The sequence below is a fragment of the Nerophis ophidion genome, linkage group LG07, assembly GCF_033978795.1.
Source record: "Nerophis ophidion isolate RoL-2023_Sa linkage group LG07, RoL_Noph_v1.0, whole genome shotgun sequence".
Taxonomy (NCBI): Eukaryota; Metazoa; Chordata; class Actinopteri; order Syngnathiformes; family Syngnathidae; genus Nerophis; species Nerophis ophidion.
Window position 1 is genome coordinate 42,695,729 of NC_084617.1, and position 26,182 is coordinate 42,721,910.

General features: G+C 39.6%; 1 protein-coding gene across 3 annotated transcripts in view; it reads right to left on the reverse strand.

Annotated features, from left to right (window-relative positions):
- Nucleotides 1-258: 258 nt before the first annotated feature.
- The window catches only part of zfr (zinc finger RNA binding protein), a 71,623-nt gene continuing 45,699 nt past the window's right edge, over nt 259-26,182 (reverse strand). For 2 of the 3 annotated variants that reach the window (XM_061906196.1, XM_061906195.1), the window contains exons 14-20: nt 21,593-21,743; nt 19,968-20,109; nt 17,060-17,157; nt 16,363-16,458; nt 13,517-13,628; nt 6,942-7,039; nt 259-1,100 (exon numbers count right to left, since the gene is read on the reverse strand). In XM_061906196.1, the coding sequence (XP_061762180.1) occupies nt 918-1,100; nt 6,942-7,039; nt 13,517-13,628; nt 16,363-16,458; nt 17,060-17,157; nt 19,968-20,109; nt 21,593-21,743 (880 nt within the window). In that variant the 3' untranslated portion in view covers nt 259-917. Of the gene's footprint in view, nt 1,101-6,941; nt 7,040-13,516; nt 13,629-16,362; nt 16,459-17,059; nt 17,158-19,967; nt 20,110-21,592; nt 21,744-26,182 lie in introns of those variants that run through there. The other variant, XR_009807501.1, reaches the window with a different exon arrangement.

A 26,182-nucleotide genomic window follows, 5' to 3' on the forward strand; every position in this document is an offset into this window, starting at 1 on the left:
TTTTTGCCCCACTGTACATATATATATGTATATATATATATATACATACACACGCATATCTATATATGTGTATATATATACATGTATATATATAAAGGTGATTATTGCATCAAAGTTAAAGTATTTGTATCTTTTTTTACTAACTTTTGGGCTATTTGTTTTCCTTATAATTCATTGTGAAAGAGAATTTTTCCATATTTTTTTGGTTTTTCTCCCAACAAAATAATTTCACTGATTCAAAGAAAAAGCACACAGAGCTTTAATGTGGAAATGAGTTTATTCTGCTACTCATAAAGAGATCATTCCTTATTACTTTCCAGTCGTCCAAGTAGCACCTACTGTCACCAGGATGCAATGAATGAAAACAGCCATGCTTTCTAAGCAATGTGGTTTGACTTAATATAATAATAGTTCATATTATAAAAGAAAACTAGTATTGGTTATTATTGGCTGACTACTAAGCAGACAAAACTGAAGTATCTAACATTCCAATTCAAAAAGAAGAATTTTAAGGTGATGCGTGACAATAGCAAGAACAACAAGATCCACTCTGGAATGCTACTTTACACATGAATGGAAAGGCGCTGCACGACACAATTCAACCTTTCTCTGGCTCTCCTGCTCAGAAGGGAAGCAGCAGTCCATGAATGGGAAGCCAACACTTGACAGCACAATCATTTCACTATTTGGGTTAAAATAAAACACTACATATCTTGTACAGTTGGCAGCCAGCCATTACGAATCTAAAAACCATACACAGTTGTGTTACTTTGTCTGATATTCACTTAAGCATGTGTATCTTCAAAACTAAACAACAGCAACAACAAAAAGCACACACAAACACAAACTGGTGGACCCCTTTTTAAATACGTCCAAGTATCTTTTTTTCTTTTGTTTCCAGGATGTCTAAGCGACACCTAAACAATATCAAAATCCTTCTTATCCTTTTTGCCTTCACCCTCAAAGCTGTCTGCTCCATCACTGTTGTCATGGCGACGCTTGCGGCTGCTGTTCACGTTGAAACGAGGATTGGTCTGCGGCACAGGGTCCATACCCAAAATCTTGTGAATGTGACGGAACGCCAACAGCCTGAGGGCAAACTGTAAGGATCACACAAATATTATCATGATTGATATGTGACACCTAATATTAGCTTTATTCATACTAGCCTTGGTTGTTTATCTATTAGCCGTGGTTGTTTTTTCCATTAGCCATGGTTGTTTATCATTTAGCCACGGTCGTTTATCTATTACCCATGGTTGTTCATCTATTAGCCATGGGTTTTTTTTTCCATTAGTCATGGTTGTTTATCCTTTAGCCGAGGTTGTTTATCTATTAGCCATGGTTGTTTATCATTTAGCCACAGTTGTTTATCTATTACCCATGGTTGTTCATCTATTAGCCATGGGGTTTTTTTTCCATTAGTCATGGTTGTTTATCCTTTAGCCGAGGTTGTTTATCTATTAGCCATGGTTGTTTATCTATTAGCCATGGTTGTTTTTTCTATTAGCCATGGTTGTTTTTTTCTATTAGCCATGGTTGTTTTTTTCTATTAGCCATGGTTGTTTTTTCTATTAGCCATGTGTGGAGAGGCGGAGCCGACGAGCTGACAGCGGGTTAGGACGGACGGAGGTCCTACCCGAGATGGCGGCCAGGAGGCGGGGCATGCGGCGGAGAGTAGAGGCGGGATGCACTCAGAGCGACGCTGCAGCCAACCAAGTCAGGTGCGTACACCTGTGCTCAATCTCTGCATCTGCTGCTGCAGTACAAAAGGGGCGAAGGAGGAACGATCGAGGACGAAGTAGGAGAAAGAACACGCGACAACAACGACCACGTGCACGACAAACAAGACCCAGATCACGATGACCCCCCGCACCAGACGCAGCTACCGGACACCGAAAGGTGGGCCGCGACCAGCAGGAAGAGCCCGCGCGTCAGAAAGTGGCGCAACCGAATGGCAAGAAGATGACATGGTTATTGAAATAATAAACACAAATCAAACCTGCTAAGATGAGTCTTGTATCGAGTGTCACAGCAACCCACACGGTGACGGCAGGAAGTCAGTCACACCATGGTTTATTTTTTCTATTACCCGTGGTTGTTTCTTTGTATTAGCAATGGTTGTTTTTTTTATTAGCCATGGTTGTTTTTTCTATTAGCCACGGTTGCTTATCTATTAGTCACGGTTGTTTATCTATTAGCCACGGTTGTTTATCGTTTAGCCACGGTTGTTTTATCTATTAGCCATGGTTGTTCATCTATTAGCCATGGGGTTTTTTTTCCCTTTAGCCATGGTTGTTTATCGTTTAGCCAAGGTTGTTTATCTATTAGCCAAGGTTGTTTATCTATTAGCCATGGTTGTTTTTTTCTATTAGCCATGGTTGTTTTTTTCTATTAGCCATGGTTGTTTTTTTCTATTAGCCAGGGTTGTTTTTTTCTATTAGCCATGGTTGTTTTTTTTCCTATTAGCCAGGGTTGTTTTTTCTATTAGCCACGGTTGTTTTTTCTATTAGCCACGGTTGTTTATCTATTAGCCACAGTTGTTTATCGTTTAGCCACGGTTGTTTTATCTATTAGCCATGGTTGTTTATCTTTTAGACAAGGTTGTTTTATCTTTTAGCCATGGTTGTTTATCTTTTAGCCATGGTTGTTTGTCTATATCTATTAGCCATGGTTGTTTTTTCTATTAGCCATGGTTGTTTTTTCTATTAGCCATGGTAGTTTATCGTTTAGCCACGGTTGTTTTTTCTATTAGTCATGGTTGTTTATCGTTTAGCCACGGTTGTTTTTCTAGAAACCCCGTTTCCATATGAGTTGGGAAATTATGTTAGATGTAAATATAAACGCAATACAATGATTTGCAAATCCTTTTCAACCCATATTCAATTGAATTCACTACAAAGACAAGATGTTTGATGTTCAAACTCATAAACTTTTTTTTTTTTGCAAATAATAATTAACTTAGAATTTCATGGCTGGAACACGTGCCAAAGTAGTTGGGAAAGGGCATGTTCACCACTGTGTTACATTACTTTTTAACAACACTCAATAAACATTTGTGAACTGAAGAAACTAATTGTTGAAGCTTTGAAAATGGAATTCTTTACCATTCTTGCTTGATGTACAGCTTAAGTTGTTCAACAGTCCGGGGTCTTGTTGTCGTATTTTACGCTTCATAATGCGCCACACATTTTCGATGGGAGACAGGTCTGGACTGCAGGCAGGCCAGGAAAGTACCCGCACTCTTTTACTACGAAGCCACGCTGTTGTAACACGTGGCTTGGCATTGTCTTGCTGAAATAATCAGGGGCGTCCATGATAACGTTGCTTGCATGACAACATATGTTGCTCCAAAACCATTCAGCATTAATGGTGTCTTCACAGATGTGTAAGTTACCCATCCCTTGGCCACTAATACACACCCATACCATCAAAGATGCTGGCTTTTGAACTTTGCGCCTATAACAATCCGGATGGTTATTTTCCTCTTTGTTACAGAGGACGCTACGTCCACAGTTTCCAAATATAATTTGAAATGTGGACTCGTCAGGCCACAGAACACTTTTCCACTTTGCATCAGTCCATCTTAGATGAGCTCGGGCACAGCGAAGCCGGCGGCATTCCTGGGTGTTATTAATAAATGGCTTTCACTTTGCATTGTAGAGTTTTAACTAGCACTTACAGATGTAGCGACCAACTGTAGTTACTGACAGTGGTTTTCTGAAGTGTTCCTGAGCCCATGTGGTGATATCTTTTACACACTGATGTCGGTTTTTTGATGCAGTACCTTCTAAGGATCAAAGGTCCGTAATATCATCGTTTGCGTGCAGTGATTTCTCCAGATTCTCTGAACCTTTTGATGATTTTACGGACCGTAGATGGTAAAATCCCTAAATTCCTTGCAATAGCTCGCTGAGAAATGTTGTTCTAAAACTGTTCGACAATTTGCTTACAAATTGGTATCCCTCGCCCTATCCTTGTTTGTGAATTACTTAGCATTTCATGGAAGCTGTTTTTATACCCAATCTTCACACCCACCTGTTCCCAATTAGCCTGCACACCTGTGGGACCTTCCAAATAAGTGTTTGATGAGCATTCCTCAACTTTATCAGTATTTATTGCCACCTTTCCCAACTTCTTTGTCACATGTTGCTGGCGTCAAATTCTAATGGTAATGATTATTTGCAAAAAAAAAAAGGTTTATCAGTTTAAACATCAAATATGTTGTCTTTGTAGTATATTTAACTGAATATGGGTTTAAAAGGATTTGCAAATCATTGTATTCCGTTTCTATTTACATCTAACACAATTTCCCAACTCATATGGAAACGGGTTTTGTATTAGCCATGGTTGTTTTTTCTATTAGCCATGGTTGTTTATCGTTTAGCCACGGTTGTTTTTTCTATTAGCCATGGTTGTTTTTTCTTTTAGCCATGGTTGTTTTTTCTATTAGCCATGGTTGTTTATCGTTTAGCCACGTTTGTTTTTTCTATTACCCATGGTTGTTTTTTCTATTAGCCGTGGTTGTTTATCGTGTAGCCACGGTTGTTTTTTCTATTAGCCCTGGTTGTTTTTTCTATTAGCCCTGGTTGTTTATCGTTTAGCCATGGTTGTTTTTTCTATTAGCCATGGTTGTTTTTCCTGTTAGCCATGGTTGTTTTTTCTATTAGCCATGGTTGTTTATTATTTAGCGACAGTTGTTTATCGTTTAGCCACGGTTGTTTTTTCTATTAGCCATGGTTGTTTTTTCTATTAGCCATATTTGTTTATCATTTAGCCATGGTTGTTTTTTCTATTAGCCATGGTTGTTTATTGTTTAGCCACGGTTGTTTTTTGTATTAGCCATGGTTGTTTATCTATTAGCCATGGTTGTTTTTTCTATTAGCCACAATTGTTTATCGTTTAGCCATGGTTTTTTATCTTTAAGCCATGGTTGTTTTTACTATTAGCCATGGTTGTTTATCGTTTAGCCACGGTTGTTTATCTTTTAGCCATGGTTGTTTATCAATTACCCATGGTTGAAACAAGAAGTGACATGCTGTGCTGTCTCTTTGAGAAAATAGAATATGACAAATAAAATGGTTATTTGGCGTGTACTCCTAGAATAATGTGGAATATAATTCTATGTAAACAGAAGAGTGAAGTGTTGTGTTTGATGTACGTCTTTAAATAAGAAATAGGAAAATGCAAAATTGTGGGATTGTTTGGATTTTAAAGCAATAAATATGATTAATGTTCTTGTTTGGATCAGAGTTGCATGTTTCATTACTTTCTGCACAGATTATCATTTAGGTAAACACAAGAACAAAGTCTGCGATGAGGTGGCGACTTGTCCAGGGTGTACCCCGCCTTCCGCCCAATTGTAGCTGAGATAGGCGCCAGCGCCCCCCGCGACCCCAAAAGGGAATAAGCGGTAGAAAATGGATGGATGGACAAGAATAAAGTAGCTTAATTTTGCTATATTTTAGATTTCGGGAATTAATTCAGTGACTTTATTTAGGAAAAATATTTAAACTTCAGAAGTGAAACAAAACGATATGAATATGGTGCAAACTTTGCTTTACTCAAGCATATAGATGTGCAAGATGAAACTAATACATGACCACATGCATGTCATGATATTTCAAGACTTATTATGAAAACCTTGAATTGTAGGCCAGGATCATTACAATTATAACAAATATTTCACTTTGTGTGAATTAAGTTTATATCACATATCATATATATTTGAAGGTGAATAGCTGACATTCATTTTACAAAATATTCTATTTTTGAGTTTCACCTGTAATTTTACTCATAAAAAAGTATCATTGTTTTTTTTTGTGCAATCCCAAATTAACATATTAACTACTGAATAGTGCTGTTGCATATTTTAATCCCTTTAATTACATTTTTGCATTTTGATTAATCACATTACATTGCGTGCATGTATTATTTAAACTAACTTTAAAATATTCTGACAAAAATGCAATTTTATTGTCAGAAAGCCAAACAGGAAATACTTTTAATCTTTTACTTGACTGCACGTCATTTACTGTCAATTCTGGACTATAAGATGCTACTTGTTTCCTACACTTTGAACCCTGCAGCTTATAAAACCGTGCTGCTAATTGATACAACTTTCTTTGCTGACCAAGACAATAAAAATAGCTACAACAAGCAAATACACTTTATTCGAGAGTGCCATACAGTCTTCTAATCGTCCGTAGCATTTTCTACTCGTGTGGATTCTTCATTCATCACTCCAAGCAACCTTTCTAAGTTTTACAATATAACTAAAACTACTGTTACTGACTAAACTGTCCTGTGTGATGCCCGTAGGTGTGTTTTGATGCATATTTGTTTGTGCTATTTTAATGTAAAGAAGCAAGCGTCATTATCATTAGCTAATATGCTAACACATTTACAAGTGTCTGTGTTAGTGTTAACTTACAATGGCATTCTTTTTGTATCGTTTCAGTCTTGTAAATTCACAAAAACGTCACCGTGGAGTTATTGAGTCTATTTAGCTGTTTGGAGAGGGTGGGTCCATTACGATGACTTCTGTTTTGTTTGATCAGCCGTTTTACTGCCGTGTGACAGACACAGTTTAGAAACAATTAAGGTTTGTAAATAAACATTTTAAAAAATATTTTGCGAACATAGCTAATTTCACAACATGTATATCTGTGGTTTATAATCCAGTCCGGCTAATATCTAGAAAAAAATGAAGTGTGAGCGGTTTATATACAGGTGCGCTCTGTAATGCGGAAAATATGGTTTAAATTATTTAAATCTTAAAAAGCATTTTTTCTAAAGATGTATTTTTCAGCGAATGGGGATGTTAGAGAAGCTATAAAGTATTTTAATTTAGAAGACGGCAGATGATCATTATGTAACAACACAGCTAGTGAGTTCTATGAAGCAAATCATTTGACAAGTGACATCAAAAAAGAACTTACTTGGGCACTTAAGGTTATGTCCTCCCTCTGCTGCTTCCCCATGGCTGTGAGGGTATCAACCGCACTTTTCTCACAGGGATCTATCAGTCCGGGTCCACCTGATGATGACACACTTCATCAACTCAGTGTTATTAATAGAGTTCCTCACAGTTTGTTGCCATGAGAATGTTCTAGTAATAATGTATTCACACATGTCTCAATGACAACTGATATTTTAGTACCTGGAACATAAATGACATGACCGCAGGAGTCGGAGTGGGTGCACGACTCTGGTGTGCAGACAAATAGTTTGATCTCACATGAAATGTGAAAAATGTTTCACTTTCTAGGGCTGCCCAATAAAACGGTATCAAGATATATTGAAAAATATACCTAATTGGTATCAATAGAAGAATGCGTTCAATAAACTTTTTTTTTCTTGTGAGTTGCATGAACAAGGACACTCACTCTCTGGTATCACAGGAAGTGATCACTGATCAGTGTAACAGCCAACCAGGTAACAGTATCAACTATCACGTTTGGTTGTCTCACGCTTGATTCTTTGCATGGAGTGAGAATAGAAAGTATAAATGAAAAAATTGTGGATAAAACATGAAGTCACTCTCTGGTATCACAGGAAGTAATCACTGATCAGTGGAACAGCCAACCAGGTAACAGTATCAACTATCACGTTTGGTTGTCTCCCCCGCCACCGTGACCACCACTTCCCGAAGACAGCTGGCACTCCACTCGGCGACGGAAAGTTTCTGTGAGTATGGCTTCCTGCGCTTCATGCACTTTACTCATGGATAGGTTGGCTTTGCTAGAGAGCCGTGTCCGCCAGTTAGAGCAGTGTAATTTCGTAACTTTAGATGTTGCGGACACATCTGCTAGCGTTAGCTGTAGCGAGCTAACTAGCCCAGCTTGTAGCAGCCCTAACCGGCCTACAAGCTACGGTGTACCGGTTGAGACGCATAATAGATTTAGCCCTTTAGCTAGTCCTACACCCCAGTCTACCGGGCACCACACTTTAGTTATAGGGGACTCCATCACCCGAAACATAAAGCTTAGCAAACCAGCCACAATTAAGTGTATTCCCGGGGGCAGAGCACCTGACATTGAAGCTAATCTTAGGGAGCTAACTCGCAACAGGTCTAGTAAGCACGTACGGCAGGCTAACCGCACCACTAGTTATGCGAATATAGTAATACACGTTGGCTCCAATGACGTTAGGATGAGACAATCAGAGATTACAAAGAGAAACATAGCCAGGGCTTGTAATCTCGCCAGAAAGATGTCCAGGCATCGAGTAATTGTCTCTGGCCCCCTGCCTGGGAGAGGCAATGATGAGAGATATAGCAGATTAGTCTCTCTTAACAGGTGGCTGGATAGCTTCTGCAGACAACAGGGATTTACGTTTATTGATAATTGGCCCTCTTTCTGGGGCAAACCTGGCTTGCTGAGGAGAGACGGCCTTCACCCTAACCAGGAAGGCGCTATCCTCTTGTCTCGGAACATAGACTTCGCATTGAGCCACATTTGACTAACTGCACTAGAGCAAGCCCGGTCACAGGCAATTACAGAGCCTGCTAGCCTGGGTATGGAGTCAGTTAAGTTAGAACTAGCCAGCGCCAGGCTGGATGATCCCTGTACACATAGCAATTTTCGTAGAATAATACACAACTCACAAAATGTTTTTTCTACTGTGTCTATGACTTCGTCAGAGTTAGACATGCGTTCTACTGAGGTGGCAAATTATGATGCGTTCAGTTTATCGCAGCGCCAAGTAGACAATCTGAAAATTCCCGTCATATCAATTCCTAGATATGGTCGTAATTATTTTAAGTACACTGCGCATAATAAACGCAACATTATTAATATTGCTACTACGGATAATTTTATCAACAACTCCTTAAAACAGCCCACTACCTATAATATGGGCTTTCTAAACATCAGATCTTTGTCTCCCAAAACGTTATTAGTCAATGAGGTCATTAGAGACAACAACCTTAACGTCATCGGTCTTAGCGAAACCTGGCTTAAACCAGACGACTTTTTTGCGATAAATGAGGCATCCCCTCCTAACTATACGAATGCGCATATTGCCCGTCACCTCAAAAGGGGAGGGGGTGTCGCACTAATATACAACGAAAACTTTAACTTTAGTCCTAACTTAAATAATAAATATAAATCGTTTGAGGTGCTTTCTATGAAGTCTGCCACACCTCTGCCTCTGTGCCTGGCCGTTATCTACCGCCCCCCAGGGCCCTATTCGGACTTTATTAGTGAATTCTCAGAGTTTGTTGCTGATCTAGTGACGCACGCCGATAATATAATTATAATGGGGGACTTTAATATCCATATGAATACCCCATTGGACCCACCGTGCGTGGCGCTCCAGACTATAATTGATAGCTGTGGTCTTACACAAATAATAAATGAACCGACGCATCGCAGCGGTAATACGATAGACCTAGTGCTTGTCAGAGGTATCACCGTCTCCAAAGTTATGATACTCCCGTATACTAAAGTAATGTCCGATCATTACCTTATAAAATTCGAAGTTCAGACTCATGTTCGGCAAGCTAATAATAATAATAACTGCTATAGCAGCCGCAACCTTAATGCTGCCACAACGACGACTCTTGCGGACCTACTGCCCTCGGTAATGGCACCGTTCCCAAAGTATGTGGGGTCTATTGATAACCTCACTAACAACTTTAACAACGCCCTGAGCGAAACCATTGATAGTATAGCACCGCTGAAGTTAAAAAAGGCTCCAAAAAGGCGTACGCCATGGTTTACTGAAGAAACTAGAGCTCAGAAATTATTATGTAGAAAGCTGGAACGCAAATGGCGCACGACTAAACTTGAGGTGCACCATCAAGCATGGAGTGATAGTTTAATAACTTATAAACGCATGCTTACCTTAGCTAAAACTAATTATTACTCAAATCTCATCCGCATTAATAAAAACGATCCAAAATTTTTGTTTAGTACAGTAGCATCGCTAACCCAACAAGGGACTCCTTCCAGTAGCTCCACCCATTCGGCAGATGACTTTATGAAGTTCTTTAATAAGAAAATTGAACTTATTAGAAAGGAGATTAAAGACAATGCGTCCCAGCTACAACGGGGTTATAGTAACACAGATACGATTGTATATACGGCGGATACTGCAAATATCCAAAATAGTTTCTCTCGTTTTGATGAAATAACATTAGAAGGATTGTTACAACGTGTAAATGGAATAAAACAAACAACATGTTTACTTGACCCACTTCCTGGGAAACTTATCAAGGAGCTTTTTGTATTATTAGGTCCATCAGTGCTAAATATTATAAACTTATCACTTTCCTCGGGCACTGTTCCCGTTGCATTCAAAAAAGCGGTTATTCATCCTCTCCTTAAAAGACCTAACCTCGATCCAGACCTCATGGTAAACTACTGACCGGTGTCTCACCTTCCCTTTATTTCGAAAATCCTCGAAAAAATTGTTGCAGAGCAGCTAAATGAGCACTTAGCGTTTAACAATCTATGTGAAACCTTTCAATCCGGTTTCAGGGCAAATCACTCGACTGAGACAGCCCTCGCAAAACTGACTAATGATCTATTGCTAACGATGGACTCTGATGCGTCATCTATGTTGCTGCTCCTCGATCTTAGCGCTGCTTTCGATACCGTCGATCATAATATTTTATTAGAGCGTATCAAAATACGAATTGGTATTTCAGACTCAGCCCTGTCATGGTTTAACTCTTATCTTACTGATAGGATGCAGTGCGTCTCCTATAACAGTGTGACCTCGGACTATGTTAAGGTAACGTGTGGAGTTCCCCAGGGTTCGGTCCTTGGCCCTGTACTCTTCAGCATCTACATGCTGCCGCTAGGTGACGTCATACGCAAATACGGTATTAGCTTTCACTGTTATGCTGATGACACCCAACTTTACATGCCCCTAAAGCTGACCAACACGCCGGACTGTAGTCAGTTGGAAGCGTGTCTTAATGAAATTAAACAATGGATGTCCGCTAACTTTTTGCAACTTAATGCCAAAAAAACGGAAATGCTGATTATCGGTCCTGCTAGACACCGACCTCTATTTAATAATACAACTTTAACATTTGACAACCAAATAATAAAACAAGGTGACTCTGTAAAAAATCTGGGTATTATCTTCGTCCCAACTCTCTCCTTTGAGTCACACATTAAAAGCGTTACTAAAACGGCCTTCTTTCATCTCCGTAATATCGCTAAAATTCGCTCCATTTTGTCCACTAAAGACGCCGAGATCATTATCCATGCGTTTGTTACGTCTCGTCTCGATTACTGTAACGTATTATTTTCGGGTCTCCCAATGTCTAGCATTAAAAGATTACAGTTGGTACAAAATGCGGCTGCTAGACTTTTGACAAGAACAAGAAAGTTTGATCATATTACGCCTGTACTGGCTCACCTGCACTGGCTTCCTGTGCACTTAAGATGTGACTTTAAGGTTTTACTACTTACGTATAAAATACTACACGGTCTAGCTCCAGCCTATCTTGCCGATTGTATTGTACCGTATGTCCCGGCAAGAAATCTGCGTTCAAAAGACTCCGGCTTATTAGTGATTCCTAGAGCTCAAAAAAAGTCTGCGGGCTATAGAGCGTTTTCCGTTCGGGCTCCAGTACTCTGGAATGCCCTCCCGGTAACAGTTCGAGATGCTACCTCAGTAGAAGCATTTAAGTCTCATCTTAAAACTCATCTGTATACTCTAGCCTTTAAATAGACCTCCTTTTTAGACCAGTTGATCTGCCGCTTCTTTTCTTTCTCCTATGTCCCCCCCTCCCTTGTGGAGGGGGTCCGGTCCGATGACCATGGATGAAGTACTGGCTGTCCAGAGTCGAGACCCAGGATGGACCGCTCGTCGGGACCCAGGATGGACCGCTCGCCTGTATCGGTTGGGGACATCTCTACGCTGCTGATCCGCTTGAGATGGTTTCCTGTGGACGGGACTCTCACTGCTGTCTTGGAGCCACTATGGATTGAACTTTCACAGTATCATGTTAGACCCGCTCGACATCCATTGCTTTCGGTCCCCTAGAGGGGGGGGGTTGCCCACATCTGAGGTCCTCTCCAAGGTTTCTCATAGTCAGCATTGTCGCTGGCGTCCCACTGAATGTGAATTCTCCCTGCCCACTGGGTGTGAGTTTTCCTTGCCCTTTTGTGGGTTCTTCCGAGGATGTTGTAGTCGTAATGATTTGTGCAGTCCTTTGAGACATTTGTGATTTGGGGCTATATAAATAAACATTGATTGATTGATTGATTGTCTCACGCTTGATTCTTTGCATGGAGCGAGAAGAGGAAGTATAAATGAAGAAATTGTGGATAAAACATGAAGTCACCTGGACAGTATGGCAGTTTTTGGGATTTTTATTTAAAAGGGACCTTTGTCAGACCAATGTGGTCTGTAAATGATGCAAGGTTCTTGTCCCCACCAGTTCTCGCAATACCACACCACCTGAGCTGCACTCACCCTTTAGAGCAGTGTTTCTTAACCATAGGGCTAGGGCCCACTGTTGGGCAGCCAAAGCGTATCTGTTTCTCAGCGGTGGTTCTCAGCTGTAATATACTTTTCCACCACTTGTGGCAGTAATGACAAGTTAAACAGAAGTCTGGAGATAAAGTCAGAGAAGTTTCTTTAGCGCAAGAAATATGACTAAAGTGGTGAAACTGTATTTTTGTTAGCACTCTACTTTTATTGACAGTTTATTTAAGAAACATTTACTATTAATTTAATTAAAAGGTATTTAGCAATGTGTAAATGTATTTTAATGATTTTTTCATCAGTTTATATGAGTCCCTTCTTTTGCAATATATTTGAATAGTATTTATGTTGTGTAGTTACAGTGTAACTTAGGCCTTGTAATAATCATCTTTGTGATGAACACATGTAATCGTATCATTTGGTAAGATTCATCTGGTAAACTGTAATATAATTATTGAACACTATCAAAATCAAGAGTAAGATTACTAATTCAGTGTTGTGTGAGCCTCGGGGCCCTCTGTAGTGGAAAAGTGTGGCCCAGAGGTAAAAAAGGTTAGGAGCCACTGCTTTAGAGCACAGCTGTAACTTCCTGGCACTAAACCTGCAGAAAATAGTTATTCTCAGGTTTCTCTATGTTTACATTTTAACACTTTGTACTATTTTGTTACACTTTTTTAACCATTTCTTACTTATTCCTTATTTTGCACCTTCATTTTAAGAGGTTATTGTTAGGTGTTCAATGTGATTGCAGAATTTTTCCATGCTTGTGTTGACATTTAATTTCTGCCTTGATAGCTGAAGGATTCTAATCAGATGAAGAAATACAAATGTTTACATTTAGTATATTTTTCTCCTTTTAGTCCATAGGTCATAAAAAATATCAATAAACACTTCTATTATGATAGACTTGTCAGCCTAACCCTTGTTTGTATACTTCTTCTTGCAATTGTAAAAAGCAATCCTAATTATTCTTTGACTTGTCGTAATTTTTTGTATGCATAGTTGTCAAACTACTTGCCAGAATGCAGACATATTGTAAATGAAATTAATGGAAAGGACATATTACCAGTGAGTAAAATCCCAGATGAGATACATTCAAAGACGCGCCTCAGTGCATCACCAGGGCTGAGTGGGGCTGAAGCACTGCTGATAGCTTTTTCTACTAGCAGCTCCATGGCCTGAGGAGACAACATTCCCATATTAATTATTGTTGTTGTCGTGTCACATACTGAAAAGTACAACAACATTTACTGTAGGACATTTCTATCAGATGAAGACAAAGTGGATTGGTTCAATTCTGAAAAGAACAAATAAGCTTTTGTAAATTAAACGTCCTTATTCAAACTGAGCCAGACCTTTACTAGCATCATAAAAAAAGAAAATATTTTGTTGGATCACGTATAAATGATATTTAGAGAAATTAAGTTGTACAATTATTAAATTGGTCGTTAATTAATAAAAATAATTTCCAAAATTATTTGAAATTACATTCCACTTTATTTGTGGTAGATCTACATTTCAAATGAATTAAATACAAACCCCGTTTCCATATGAGTTGGGAAATTGTGCTACATGTAAATATAAACGGAATACAATGATTTGCAAATCCTTTTCAACCCATATTCAATTGAATGCACTACAAATACAAGATATTTGATGTTCAAACTCTTGTTTTTTGCAAATAATTAACTTAGAATTTCATGGCTGCAACACGTGCCAAAGTAGTTGGGAAAGGGCATGTTCACCACTGTGTTACATCACCTTTTCTTTTAACAACACTAAATAAACGTTTGGGAACTGAGGAAACTAATTGTTGAAGCTTTGAAAGTGGAATTCTTTCCCATTCTTGTTTTATGTTGAGCTTCAGTCGTTCAACAGTCCGGGGTCTCCGCTGTCGTATTTTACGCTTCATATTGCGCCATTCATATGAAGTGACCTGCCACAGTTACATTTGGGGCGCCAGTGCGCCACTGCAGATTTTTTTTCCTTTATATTTGGCGTGTTCGCCCTGGCTTTCACACACACAAGTACATGCTTGTCTGTGCAGACGGCCATGAAACCTCCCTACACGTTTAAATGCTATGACCTTGTAGCAGCCTGCTGAGGCTCCATCCTGTGTCCACACAATGTTACCACATGTGAGTGTAATATCTGTGATTACAGTAGTGGACATTGGAAGTTGGTTGTGTTTGCCCAGTTTGTGTTCAACGTGTGCGATATGGATGATGTCATTCAAAGGATGAACGTGTTAGCGTGTCTTAATACGGTTGTTCCTCGCTACATCACACTTCAAACAACACTGCGGTTTAAAAAAAATATTTTTTAAATTATTTAAGGGAACAACGCTAACAACACGGTAGATAATGTTGATCTGCACAATTGAGTTGACCAATTTTTGGCATAACGTTTTGATGCACTTTATTATTGACTACTGCCTCATCAATAACACATCTTCACATTGGTGAGACTTTGACAATGTCAAAATACAACATCAAGATGTAGCAAGTCTTGATGCGTCAACATTGCTAACAAGACTGCTAACAGCTATTAGCAGCTGTCTGGGCAATGCTAAGTGGCGATAAACTGCATTTCATTTCAACATAAATAATACAGCTTTGACCTGATCGATGTGGAATGACAAAGCAGGAAATGCAATGCTAACGTCACCGCTAATTATCGTAGCTGCGACTGTTGACTACATTTTTACAGAACAATTGGCAGCCGTGGTTTCAGCACATGGAAGCCCAGTTCTAACCAGAGGAATTACCCAAGGTGACGAGCATTGCAATGACACTTGGAGGATCCTCTAGGCCAGTGGTTCTCAACATTTTTTCAGTGATGTACCCCCTGTAAAAATGTTTTAATTCAAGTACCCCCTAATCAGAACAAAGCATTTTTGGTTGAAAAAAATTGATAAAGAAGTAAAATACAGCACTATGTCATCAGTTTCTGATTTATTAAATTGTATAAAAGTGCAAAATACCGCTCATTTGTAGTGGTCTTTCTTGAACTATTTGGAAAAAAAGATATAAAAAATAACTAAAAACTTGTTGAAAAATAAACAAGTGATTCAATTATAAATAAAGATTTCTACACATAGAAGTAATCATCATAAAGTGCCCTCTTTGCGAATTGTAATACAGATCAATCTGGATTCATGAACTTAATTCTAAACATTTCTTCACAAAAAAGAAATATTTACCAATCAATATTTATGGAACATGTCCACAAAAAATCTGTCAACACTGAATATTGCATTGTTGCATTTCTTTTCACAGTATATGAACTTACATTCATATTTTGTGTAAGTATTATTCAATAAACATATTTATAAAGGATTTTTGAATTGTTGCTATTTTTAGAATATTTTTAAATTTGTATTTAGGCATACCTTCAAGTACCCCCAGGGGTACGCGTACCCCCATTTGAGAACCACTGCTCTAGGCTACCAGTGAGTACAGTAACCTACAGTGGAACACACGCAAGGCTGCTACATACATTGAGTGTAAACGTGACTGTTAGCATGCTAGCAGGTAGTATTTGTTAAGTACCATACTAGCATGTTAATGTTAGCATGCTGAGGTGTTCGGCTGCAAAATTAGCTAAAAATAAGTTAGCACGTTGACTATATGGCTGTTATTTCCTGCTTAAAAGGCTGTAATTACTGTGTGTTAAACATTTATTTAGAAGGTACTAAACTGTTTTTAAATGCCGACAATTAGTTTGCATGTGCAAACATTTTTTTTAAACTCAAACAAACAACTGGGAAATGTTTCTCATCGTTCACTTAAGAACGATTGAGAAGATTATGCCTTCGCGAACGTAATATTTTTAACGACAGTTTCAGTTTGAGTCTGTTTTTAAGATTTACATGCTTCAAAAGTATCCTGACTTTTTTTAAGAAATACTCACCCATCCTGGGAAGGCTGACCAGGTTGGAACTCGCTGACAGAGGTCTCGCAGTATTCGAATGATGATCACACACGACTGGAGTCCGTTGGCTCTAGCCTTGTGATGCAATAAAGTTAGATTGACGTGCGAATGACAGATGACATGTTGGCAGCACATCAGTTCTTAGAAGTCCAAAAACTACTGTGCATAATGGAAGCTTGAGTGTGGTCTAAGGCGTCAATGAGCCATCCAAATTTGCCATCAGCTGCCATTCTCAGTAGCCTTGTACCTCGCAGTTAGTAAGGGAGTCACAAGAATTGAGGACTTCTTGTCATCTCCTAAAACCTGATTCTTAAGGAATCCACAAACATGTATTACAAAGTGCAAGATCCACCTTAGAGGAAAAAACAGGGACTGAAGGAACCCAGCAAATCTGCAATATTTGACCTGGGATTTTCACAGGAAAATAGTCAGATTCTCCTTTGTCTCTCAATCCCCATTTCATTCACGTGGAGTAAAAAAAGACTTAATGTGCAGCCTTATGGAATATGATACAAGGAAATATGATGCCGATTTCCAATGTACATTCAGGATTTAGTTTTGACTTCTGACTTCAAATAGCGCACAATTTCCTCAGTGTTGTAAAGTTGAAATGTGAGAACAAACAAAGAATGCATCTCATAAGGCTACAATAATAAAGGAAAATGATGTTCCGAACCTGGAACCACTTAGCGTGGCGCAGAGCAGCCAGAGCGTCAAGGCATTTTTGCCTGTCCAAGACGTCCGCTGGGTCTTTCACCGTACCCAAGGTTACATCTAAAAATGGATTTGAAGTGTCAAAATGCTGATGGGGAATGGGTGTTTGACCAGGTCAGCAAGGCTGGCAAAGAACAAACACGTTGCCACACATACCAGTGAGTCTTTACCAAGCAAAACACCCCCTCACTTAAAAAAAAAAAAATACTATTTTGGGCAACATATTCACATTAAAAATCTGACTGCGCCAACCCTAAAGGGAAACTGCACTTGTTTCTGAAATTTTGCCCATCATTCACAATCCTTATGCAAGACAAGAACACACATTTTTCTTTTTTATGCATTCTAATTTGTATTATATGGTAAGTATGAGGTGGCTACCAATGCAACTAATGGTACGCTATTGCGTTCTTAAAACATCCAAAAAGCGCCAACAATACTCCGTTTACGTCTCGTGACCTGAATATTAATCATGTACGAGCGATATTGTTATCATGAGCGCTAACGCTGAGAAACTGCTTGTAGTGGCACCGTGATTGAAGAGAAGCAATTAACTTATGCAGCTTGAAATACTGAGCAGTTGCATCGCCTCCGAGTTGGTGAAAGTTGATTGTAGGTCATAAATAAATAAATAACTTGTTGTTGCCATAAACCAAGAAGTTGGTCAAATTTGAAATTCAATTTAGACATGAAAAACGCTTGTTTCAATTTTTTTGTTAAATGAGTAATTTTTCATCTTAAAAGGGAAGATAAACATCCCATCAGTCAGCATCCCAGTGAAAACAGTCATTGTACAGTAAATTATTGTTTTATTGTGTTCGTAGTTTGTTTAGCACATAGCAATCCTACTTCCTGGATCTGTTTATCACTCAGCTTCTAAAACTTGTAGCGCATCCTCCTTATATTCAGGCTCAAAAATATAAGTTTCTGGATCATCATTTGTCCCAAAGTAATCTTTTTGGCTCTTATGGAGTCTGCCGTGATCGGTAGTGTTGTTGTTGAAAGAAATAACAAACGTTGTGATGCCTTTGTGAAATTAATACACTGCCGTATTCTTCAAATGGACATAATCCAGAAAATGTTACAAGCCTGTTCCTACATCACGGTACATATATACTTAAAGCGTGTATAACACGGAGGTTTTTAGAGCGCTTTAGGGGCGAAAATTGATTGAATCTCATTAGCCACACAGTTAGCAGACGTTTTCTAGCGTTTATTTAAGAGTTAAAATGCATTAAAAAAAAAGAAAAATGTGTTCTTATCTCATAATGATTGTAATTGATAGGCAACATTCCCCCCAAAAAGTGCAGTTTCCCTTTAATGTCAACAGTGCTAACTTCATTTTGTCCTAATTTTTAAAAAATATATATGGATTAGTTGGAAAGCAACTCCACACACTTGAGTCTGATCAAAACCATTCTTTTTTTATCAGGTGATAAATATGTACTTTTCTGACTAATCCTAATGAGAAGCGGTTTGCCTTCACTCAAACAGAGGCAGATGATGAATCTGGAGGACTGCTTTACAGTAAAGGAAAACGCCAAGACTTCAAGCAGCAGCAACCTGATAAAAAGCGGCATGGTCGTAATGGTAGGTGTGGCAACGTTTTTGGGATGTAGGAAAACCTTGGTCAAAAATCCTTCCAAAGCTGTTGGGCCCTACTAAACAAAGTAATGAACACATTTGTTTCTTTGAGACAAATAATTCAAAATTGCTCATTATATATATATACGTGTATATATATATATATATATATATATATATATATATATATATATATATATATATATATATATATATATATATAAACTATGAAGTACAAAAATGAATAAGTGCTGAAGGAGACGAAAAAAAACTATCAGCAATAAAAAGGTTAGAATATCACTGCATGCATACCCAGCATAAAACATCAACAAAGTATGTCAAAGTTTGTACTCGGACCATCAATCAAAGCCTCAACAATACTCCCCTAAGGAAAAGGACTATAATCGCATGGCTTCCTTCTATTGTCAATTCAAAAATCACATAGATCCTTATCTTCCCATTGTCAAGGTCACATTTTGTGTGTGAATCTGATAGTGTTTGGAGTTGTATCTACTCAGGGGAGCACTTTGGATCAAGAGAGGCAGCATGGTTAACTCTTCACCCGTACACAAAAGTAGGATTTGTTTCCTGCGGGGAAATGTTTTCTCCTTCTTCTTTGCTGTGGCGGGGATTCTGCCGCTGTGAGTCAAATGTTGATTTGAACACAGGGTGGGTTGGAAAACAACCCCAATATTGTTGTCTAATTTGACCTACACGTTTATTTCTTTAAAGAAAATCCTAAAGTATTGGCTGAAGGAACTAGCACTCTTCCAGATAAACTATCAAATCCAGACAGAATCCCTGAAAACACAGGAAACAAAAGAGAATTTCTCCGGGGAATAAGACGACTTGTCACAATGCAAACACTGACCATGCTTTGCTAAAAGAGGATAGCTTCTGAGAAGAGTTAAAGAGCGACAAGACTAAAAGAAATACTGCTGGCACATTCTTACGCTACATTCCAATTGATCTCTACAGCAAGAGAAGTTGGAGGGGGAACACAAGTCTGAGGTCTCAATTGGAATTCCACCCTAATTTCAGATTCAAAATTATATTCAGATATATTATTTTTTTGTGGTTTTACTCTGAGTATTTTATACCAACAAAGCATGAAAAAAGGAGCCCCATCGCCCATTTCAGAAGCCAATAGTTTTATATCCAACAGAACAGAACAGGTTATGATGATACTTTAAAGCATTCTTTTTAGCGTGCCAGCAGCACAGAACTCTCGGTGGCATAGGAAAGAGACAAGGACTTGTAACGTTTGCTGTGATAGCATTTCCAACCTCCTTCTAGGCCGGTCTCCTCTCTGATGACGGGGGACGTCAAAGTAATGGTCACTTGCATCTTTGGCTCTGTGCAGGACGTAAGAATGATGGCCGCTTCCTGCAGAGATCCTTTAATATCGTATTTTTCAGGCGTCACTACCTGGAGAGGTACAAGTTAATCAGTAAAAGAGTCAAACCTTTGTATTATTACTACATAACACATGAGCTAGGGGTGGGACAATATTTAGTTCATGGGAATTAAGACAATATTTAAAATTTTTTACAAAAACATCAATGAAAATAAAATCAAATAAGCCGATTACTGTAGCAAAGTGCCGTTGAACACGTTTTGGCATCCATGATTGACTAGCGTTACAGCAGTTGTGGATGCTTTTGCTTGGACATGAACACCACATGTCTGCTGCGTGTCTCACTAGCGTCCAAGCGCCATATTCCCAGAATATTAGGAAGCCAAAGTAGGTTGGTCTGAGACTTAGATAGGTCAGATCTTCACTTCACTGTAGACGACACTGGCGTTCATGTTCATGGCAGGCCTAATAATTCCTGGGTTGTTTGTCAGCATTATCAACAATTCCCTTCCATATCTACTGTACGAATGTTCTCATCCATCCAGGTCATTGTATTCTCAGGGAATTCAAATCGATCGCAACTGGACTAAGTTCGTCTTAGAAGACGCTTCACCCCTCACAAGTAGTCTTCATCAGTTCATACTTATAGACATGGATTGGTGACCATTTTAAGTCTCAGACTAGACCAAAGATCTGAATGAAAACATCCATAGAAATAGAAAAGATATGTTGATAATGCTAAAGAACAACCCAGGAATCATGAAGCCTGCCATGAACATGAAACTTCTGAAATGCCAGTGCTGTTTCCCACAGTGAAGTAAAGATTTACATCATTATGAATTAGATGGTGCCAAAATGGAGACACAAGGTGCCTTCTGGATGAAATTTTTATGGCCCAACCAGACAAGATAAAAATGTAGGAACACTGCCCCAATGTCAACCAAGGTGGTGGTAGTTTTAACGCTCTAGTGGTACTGGTCACTAAGTGGATGGATTTTCCGAGGACGACAACTACCTCCTAATTCTTCAATTTGACTTCACATCAACAGCTAACAGCTAAATGAGCTGGTGATGAAACATCCAGCCGGATTGATTTTTGCCAGAAGCTTGTTGGTGGCCCAGAAAAAGTAAAACCTGGTAGAGGTGAAACCTGACATTTAACCAAAGACAAAAACAAGTATGCATGTACATTATTACATATTTGACCCTGTACCTTTCATTTTGACTTTGACCTTGCCTACATTAAAGTATGTACTTTGAGTGAGACAGTTATAGTTGTTACTCGTGTTTTTTCCGTCATCCTTTCGAAATCTGAGCAAAAGCTACAATATTTTATATGCAAACAAAAAAATCCCAATTCGTAAGATTTGTAGCTTTAGTTGATATGTCGGTACATAGGGGCAATATCTGGAAGTCTTCTGTAAATTCCAGGTCTGCATATAATGTTCTCAATTCTTTAAATAAAACACGCCAAGTTTCTGTATGATCCAATTTGGAAATATATGATTGTATAAGTTTGAAAAGTAACTAAAAAAGAAGAGGAAAATAGAGTACTGTTAATTGTTTGGGGAGGAGCTCCACAATACGCGAAAGGAGATTCTTGGTGGGCTTTTCTGAGCAGAGCAGGACCAGGTTGACATTCTTGTCCCCACGAAGAAGCAAGCCTTTTGCAAGGACACCCACCCTCATCACGCCCTTCAGGGACCTACATAGTTACAGAAGGAAAAAGGAAAAGAGAGTGATGGTAAATGTGTTATAGTGCTTTTCTTCCTTCAGGGTACTCAAAGAGCTTTGACATTATTTCCACATTCACACTGATAGCAGGCCATGTAAGGAGCTAACAACTATCCATCAGGAGCAAGGGTAAAGTGTCTTGCTCAAGAACACAACGGACGTGACTAGAATGATGGAAGCTAGGATCAAACTTGGAACCCTCAAGTTGCTTTTGAGTGATGAAAGTATGGCGGCGCGCGCAGTCGCAGGGGCCAAGAGCTCCTACAGCCGGCATAGTCTTTACACCCTGCTGATACTGCTCCGTGTTTTCTGCCATATTGTTGGAACTGTGGCGATACAATACAGTCACGAGGACCTGGTGCAGTTAAATACGGTGGTTTTTCACAAACTGTCAGCCAAGTTTCTTTTCCCGGCTGAGATCATCAGACCATCTCCTTGGCCCCCCACAGCAGACAGACGAAGAAAGAGGCGTTGCCAACGGAAGCGCAAGAGAGGCAAGCGGGCGGGCGTTTGGGCTAGGCTAAAGGCTAGCCCATTCAAACCGCCACTTCCTGCCATCTTCTTGTCGAATGATCGGTCGATCCGCTATAAACTGGATGAAATCTGCCTTCTGATGAGGACGAGAAGGAATATACGTGACTGCTGCTGCCTGATTTTTACGGAAACTTGGTTGGACAGAACCATCCCAGAAGCGGCTACTGAACTAGCTGGCTTCACTGCCCACCGAGCCGACAGAAGAAGATCGGCGAAGGTTTGTGTGTCTATATAAACATCAACTGGTGCACAGACTGCGGGGGTGGACGAACTTTGCAACACAGATGTAGAGTTTATGTTGCTAAATTGCAGACCATTCTATCTCCCTAGGGAGTTTGCCGCTGTTTACATCTGTGCGGTATATATTCCCCCAGATGCTAATGCGAAGCTTGCGCTAGCACATATACATGACAGCATTAACAATTGCCTTGTCACACACCCCGACAGCGCTCTCATTGCAGCGGGTGATTTCAGTCATGCGGACTTAAAAAGTGTCTTTCATAAATACCATCGGAATATTATATGTGCAACCAGGGGAGAAAAAACGCTGGATCAAGTGTATACAAACATCGCAAATGTATACAGAGCTCATGCATATCCTCATCTAGACATGTCAGACCACCTTTCTCTTCTGTTGCACCCATGTTACACACCCAAAATCATAACTTCTGGAATTACCAACAAAACAATAAGAACATGGCCAGAAGATGCTATCCATCAGCTCCAAGATTGTTGTCATCACACTCTTTGGGACATATTTAGAGAGGAATGTGCGATTTTGCGTGAGTCTCTGGACGAATACACCGCAACTGTGCTGAACTATATTACCTTCTGCATAGACTGTGTTACATCATTTAAAACAATCCGTGTGTTACCAAATAAAAAACCCTGGATGACACACAAAGTGACACAGTTACTCAAAGAGAGGGACATTGCATTTAGATCAGGCTATCGAAATGCCTACCGCTCAGCCAGGACTGCTTTAAGGAAGGGGATCAATGCTGCCAAATCGGACCATTATAATAAACTCTAGGATTGCTTAAAAAACTCAGACCCTAGGCAGGTGTGGAAAAGTGTCAAAGCAATTACAAAATTTAAAAAAACAACTTCTCCCTCAGTGAAAGGCAGTGCCCGCTCAGTGAAAGGCAGTGCCCGCTTAGCTGAGGAATTGAATAATTTTTATGTCCGCTTTGACAAGGAAAACACAGACTCAGCACTGCCCCCCCTCTCCTCCCACGACACAGCCATAGTCCTCAGCCCACATGAAGTAAGACTCACCTTGCGTAACATCAACCCAAGGAAAGCAGTTGGACCTGATGGCATTCTGGGCCGTGTGCTTAAGCACTGCGCGGACGAACTGACAGATGTATTTGTTTCCATTTTAATCTGTCATTGTCTACATCCTGGGTCCCTAGCTGTTTTAAAACTGCAACCTCATGCCTAAATGACTACAGACCCTTTAGCACTCACCTCCATACCTGCCAAATGCATGGAGAGAATGATATAGAAACATATTAAAAAAGCAATACCACCATCCCTTGACCCATATCAGTTCACATACCGGTAGAACCGATCGACCGAAGACACCATCGCTATTGTAATCCATTGATTCTTGGAACATCTTATGCTTAAGGACACTTATGCAAGACTGCTCTTTGTTGATTTCAGCTAAGCATTTAACACAATAAGGCCAAACAGACTCAGATCTAAGCTTCACAACCTTGGTCTGAACACCTTCCCCTGCAACTGGATTTTGGACTTTTTAAAAAATTTGCACACAGTATGTGAAAATAGGCAAGCACATTTCTGTCATGCTCACCATCAACACTGGTGCCCCACAAGGTTGTGTGCTAAGCCCTGTGCTCTTCACCCTTTTCACACATGATTGCACAGCCTCTTCAACATCCAACCTCACTGTCAAATATGCCGACAACACCACGGGGCTTGGGCTCATCAGTAACAATGATGAGACAGCATACAGTGCAGAGGTCCACTGGCTTCATGGTGTGCTAAAAACAACTTGGTTTTTAACACTAACAAAACCAGAGAACTAAGTGTAGACTTCCGCAGGAAAGGGCAGAAAGAACACCCTCCACTTCTAATTAATAACAATCTCGTAGAAAGGGTCAAACAATTCAAATTTTTAGGGGTGACCATCACAGAAAATCTATGCTGGGACATTAACATTGCTTCTTCAGTCGGAAAGGTCCAAAAATGTATTTTCTTTCTAAGGAAATTAAAATGCGCAAACATTCCGCAGAAATCAATGGTAAACTTTTACAATTGTGCCATCAGCAGTGTCCTAACCTACGGCTTTTTAGTGTGGTTTGCAAGCCGCACTAAAGCAAACCAACAGGCCTTCCAACGAGTGGTTAAAACGGCGGGGAAAATTACAAGGATGATACTCCCAGAGATGAATGCCATGTACACAGCTTGCTGCTTAAAGCGAGTACGCAACATCCTAAAGGACAGGTACCACCCAACACATGGCCTCTTCAACCTGCTACCCTCTGGAAGGAGGTATAGAACGATTCGCGCCAGGACCACCAGAATGTCTCAGTCTGTATCCCCCCAGGCTGTGAGACTGCTAAATGAACAGCATGCCCCATCACTGCCCCCGACTATCTTATTACCTCACTCTTCACCACCTCAATAATTGTGCTCTGGACATTGCATTGCTGCAACATTAACCCAACACTCATCAGACATCTGACTTTTCCCACCCCCACTCCCCTCTATACGCTATCTTAAAGACAATGCTTAAGTATGGTCAACCTGCAAATCAATGCAGTTTCAATGCCGCTGGACAAAGCTCAAACGAAATCTCGTTGACATGTATGACTTAAGTGTTATTTATGACAATGACAATAAAGGAATTGATTGATAGATTGATTGATTGCTGGCACTGCCGCTCTAACACCCGAGCCATGCCGTCCCCAATATAATTCTATGAATTATGACACCGTGTTAAAACTCAAACATACCAAAGCACAATTTCTAGTGAATTATTGATAAAGAAATGGACTCTTGTACCAGCAAAGACAATTGTAAAAGCATGCATCCCTACTACTACAACAAAATGTGTTTAAACAGGTTTATGTTACAGGGGAACATTATCACAATTTCAGAAGGGTTAAAATCAATAAAAACCATTTCCCAGTGGCTTATTTTATTTTTCGAAGTTTTTGGGAAAATTTTACCCATCATGGAATATCCCGAAAAAAGGCTTTAAAGTGCCTGATATTCGCTATCTGTAAATGCACCCGTCCATTTTCCTGTGACGTCACATAGTGATGCCAATACAAACAAACATGGCGGATAGCACAGCAAGATATAGCGACATTAGCTTGGATTCAGACTCAGATTTCAGCGGCTTAAGCGATTCAACAGATTACGCATGTATGAAAACGGATGGTTGGAGTGTGGAGGCAGCGAATACGAAATTGAAGAAGAAACTGAAGCTATTGAGCGAATAGCTATTTAAGCTATTCGGTGATCGCCTTCTAACCAACGATTGCATCTTTTGACCACTGGAGCAACTTAAATCCGTCTATTGGTGAGTGTTTGTTTGGCATTAAATGTGGGTGGAGGGAAAGGCTGGATGCAAATATAGCTAAAAATGTACATACAGCTAGCCTAAATAGCATGTTAGCATCGATTAGCTGGCAGTCATGCCGTGACCAAATATGTATGATTAGCACATAAGTCAATAACATCAACAAAACTCACCTTTGTGATTTCGTTGACTTTATCGTTGGAAATACATCTGCTTTGAGTGTCGCAGGATATCCACACATTCTTGCCATTTCTGCCATGTTAGCATCGATTAGCATGCCGTGCTTATCGATGCACACTCCACGTAAGACAACTTGAATC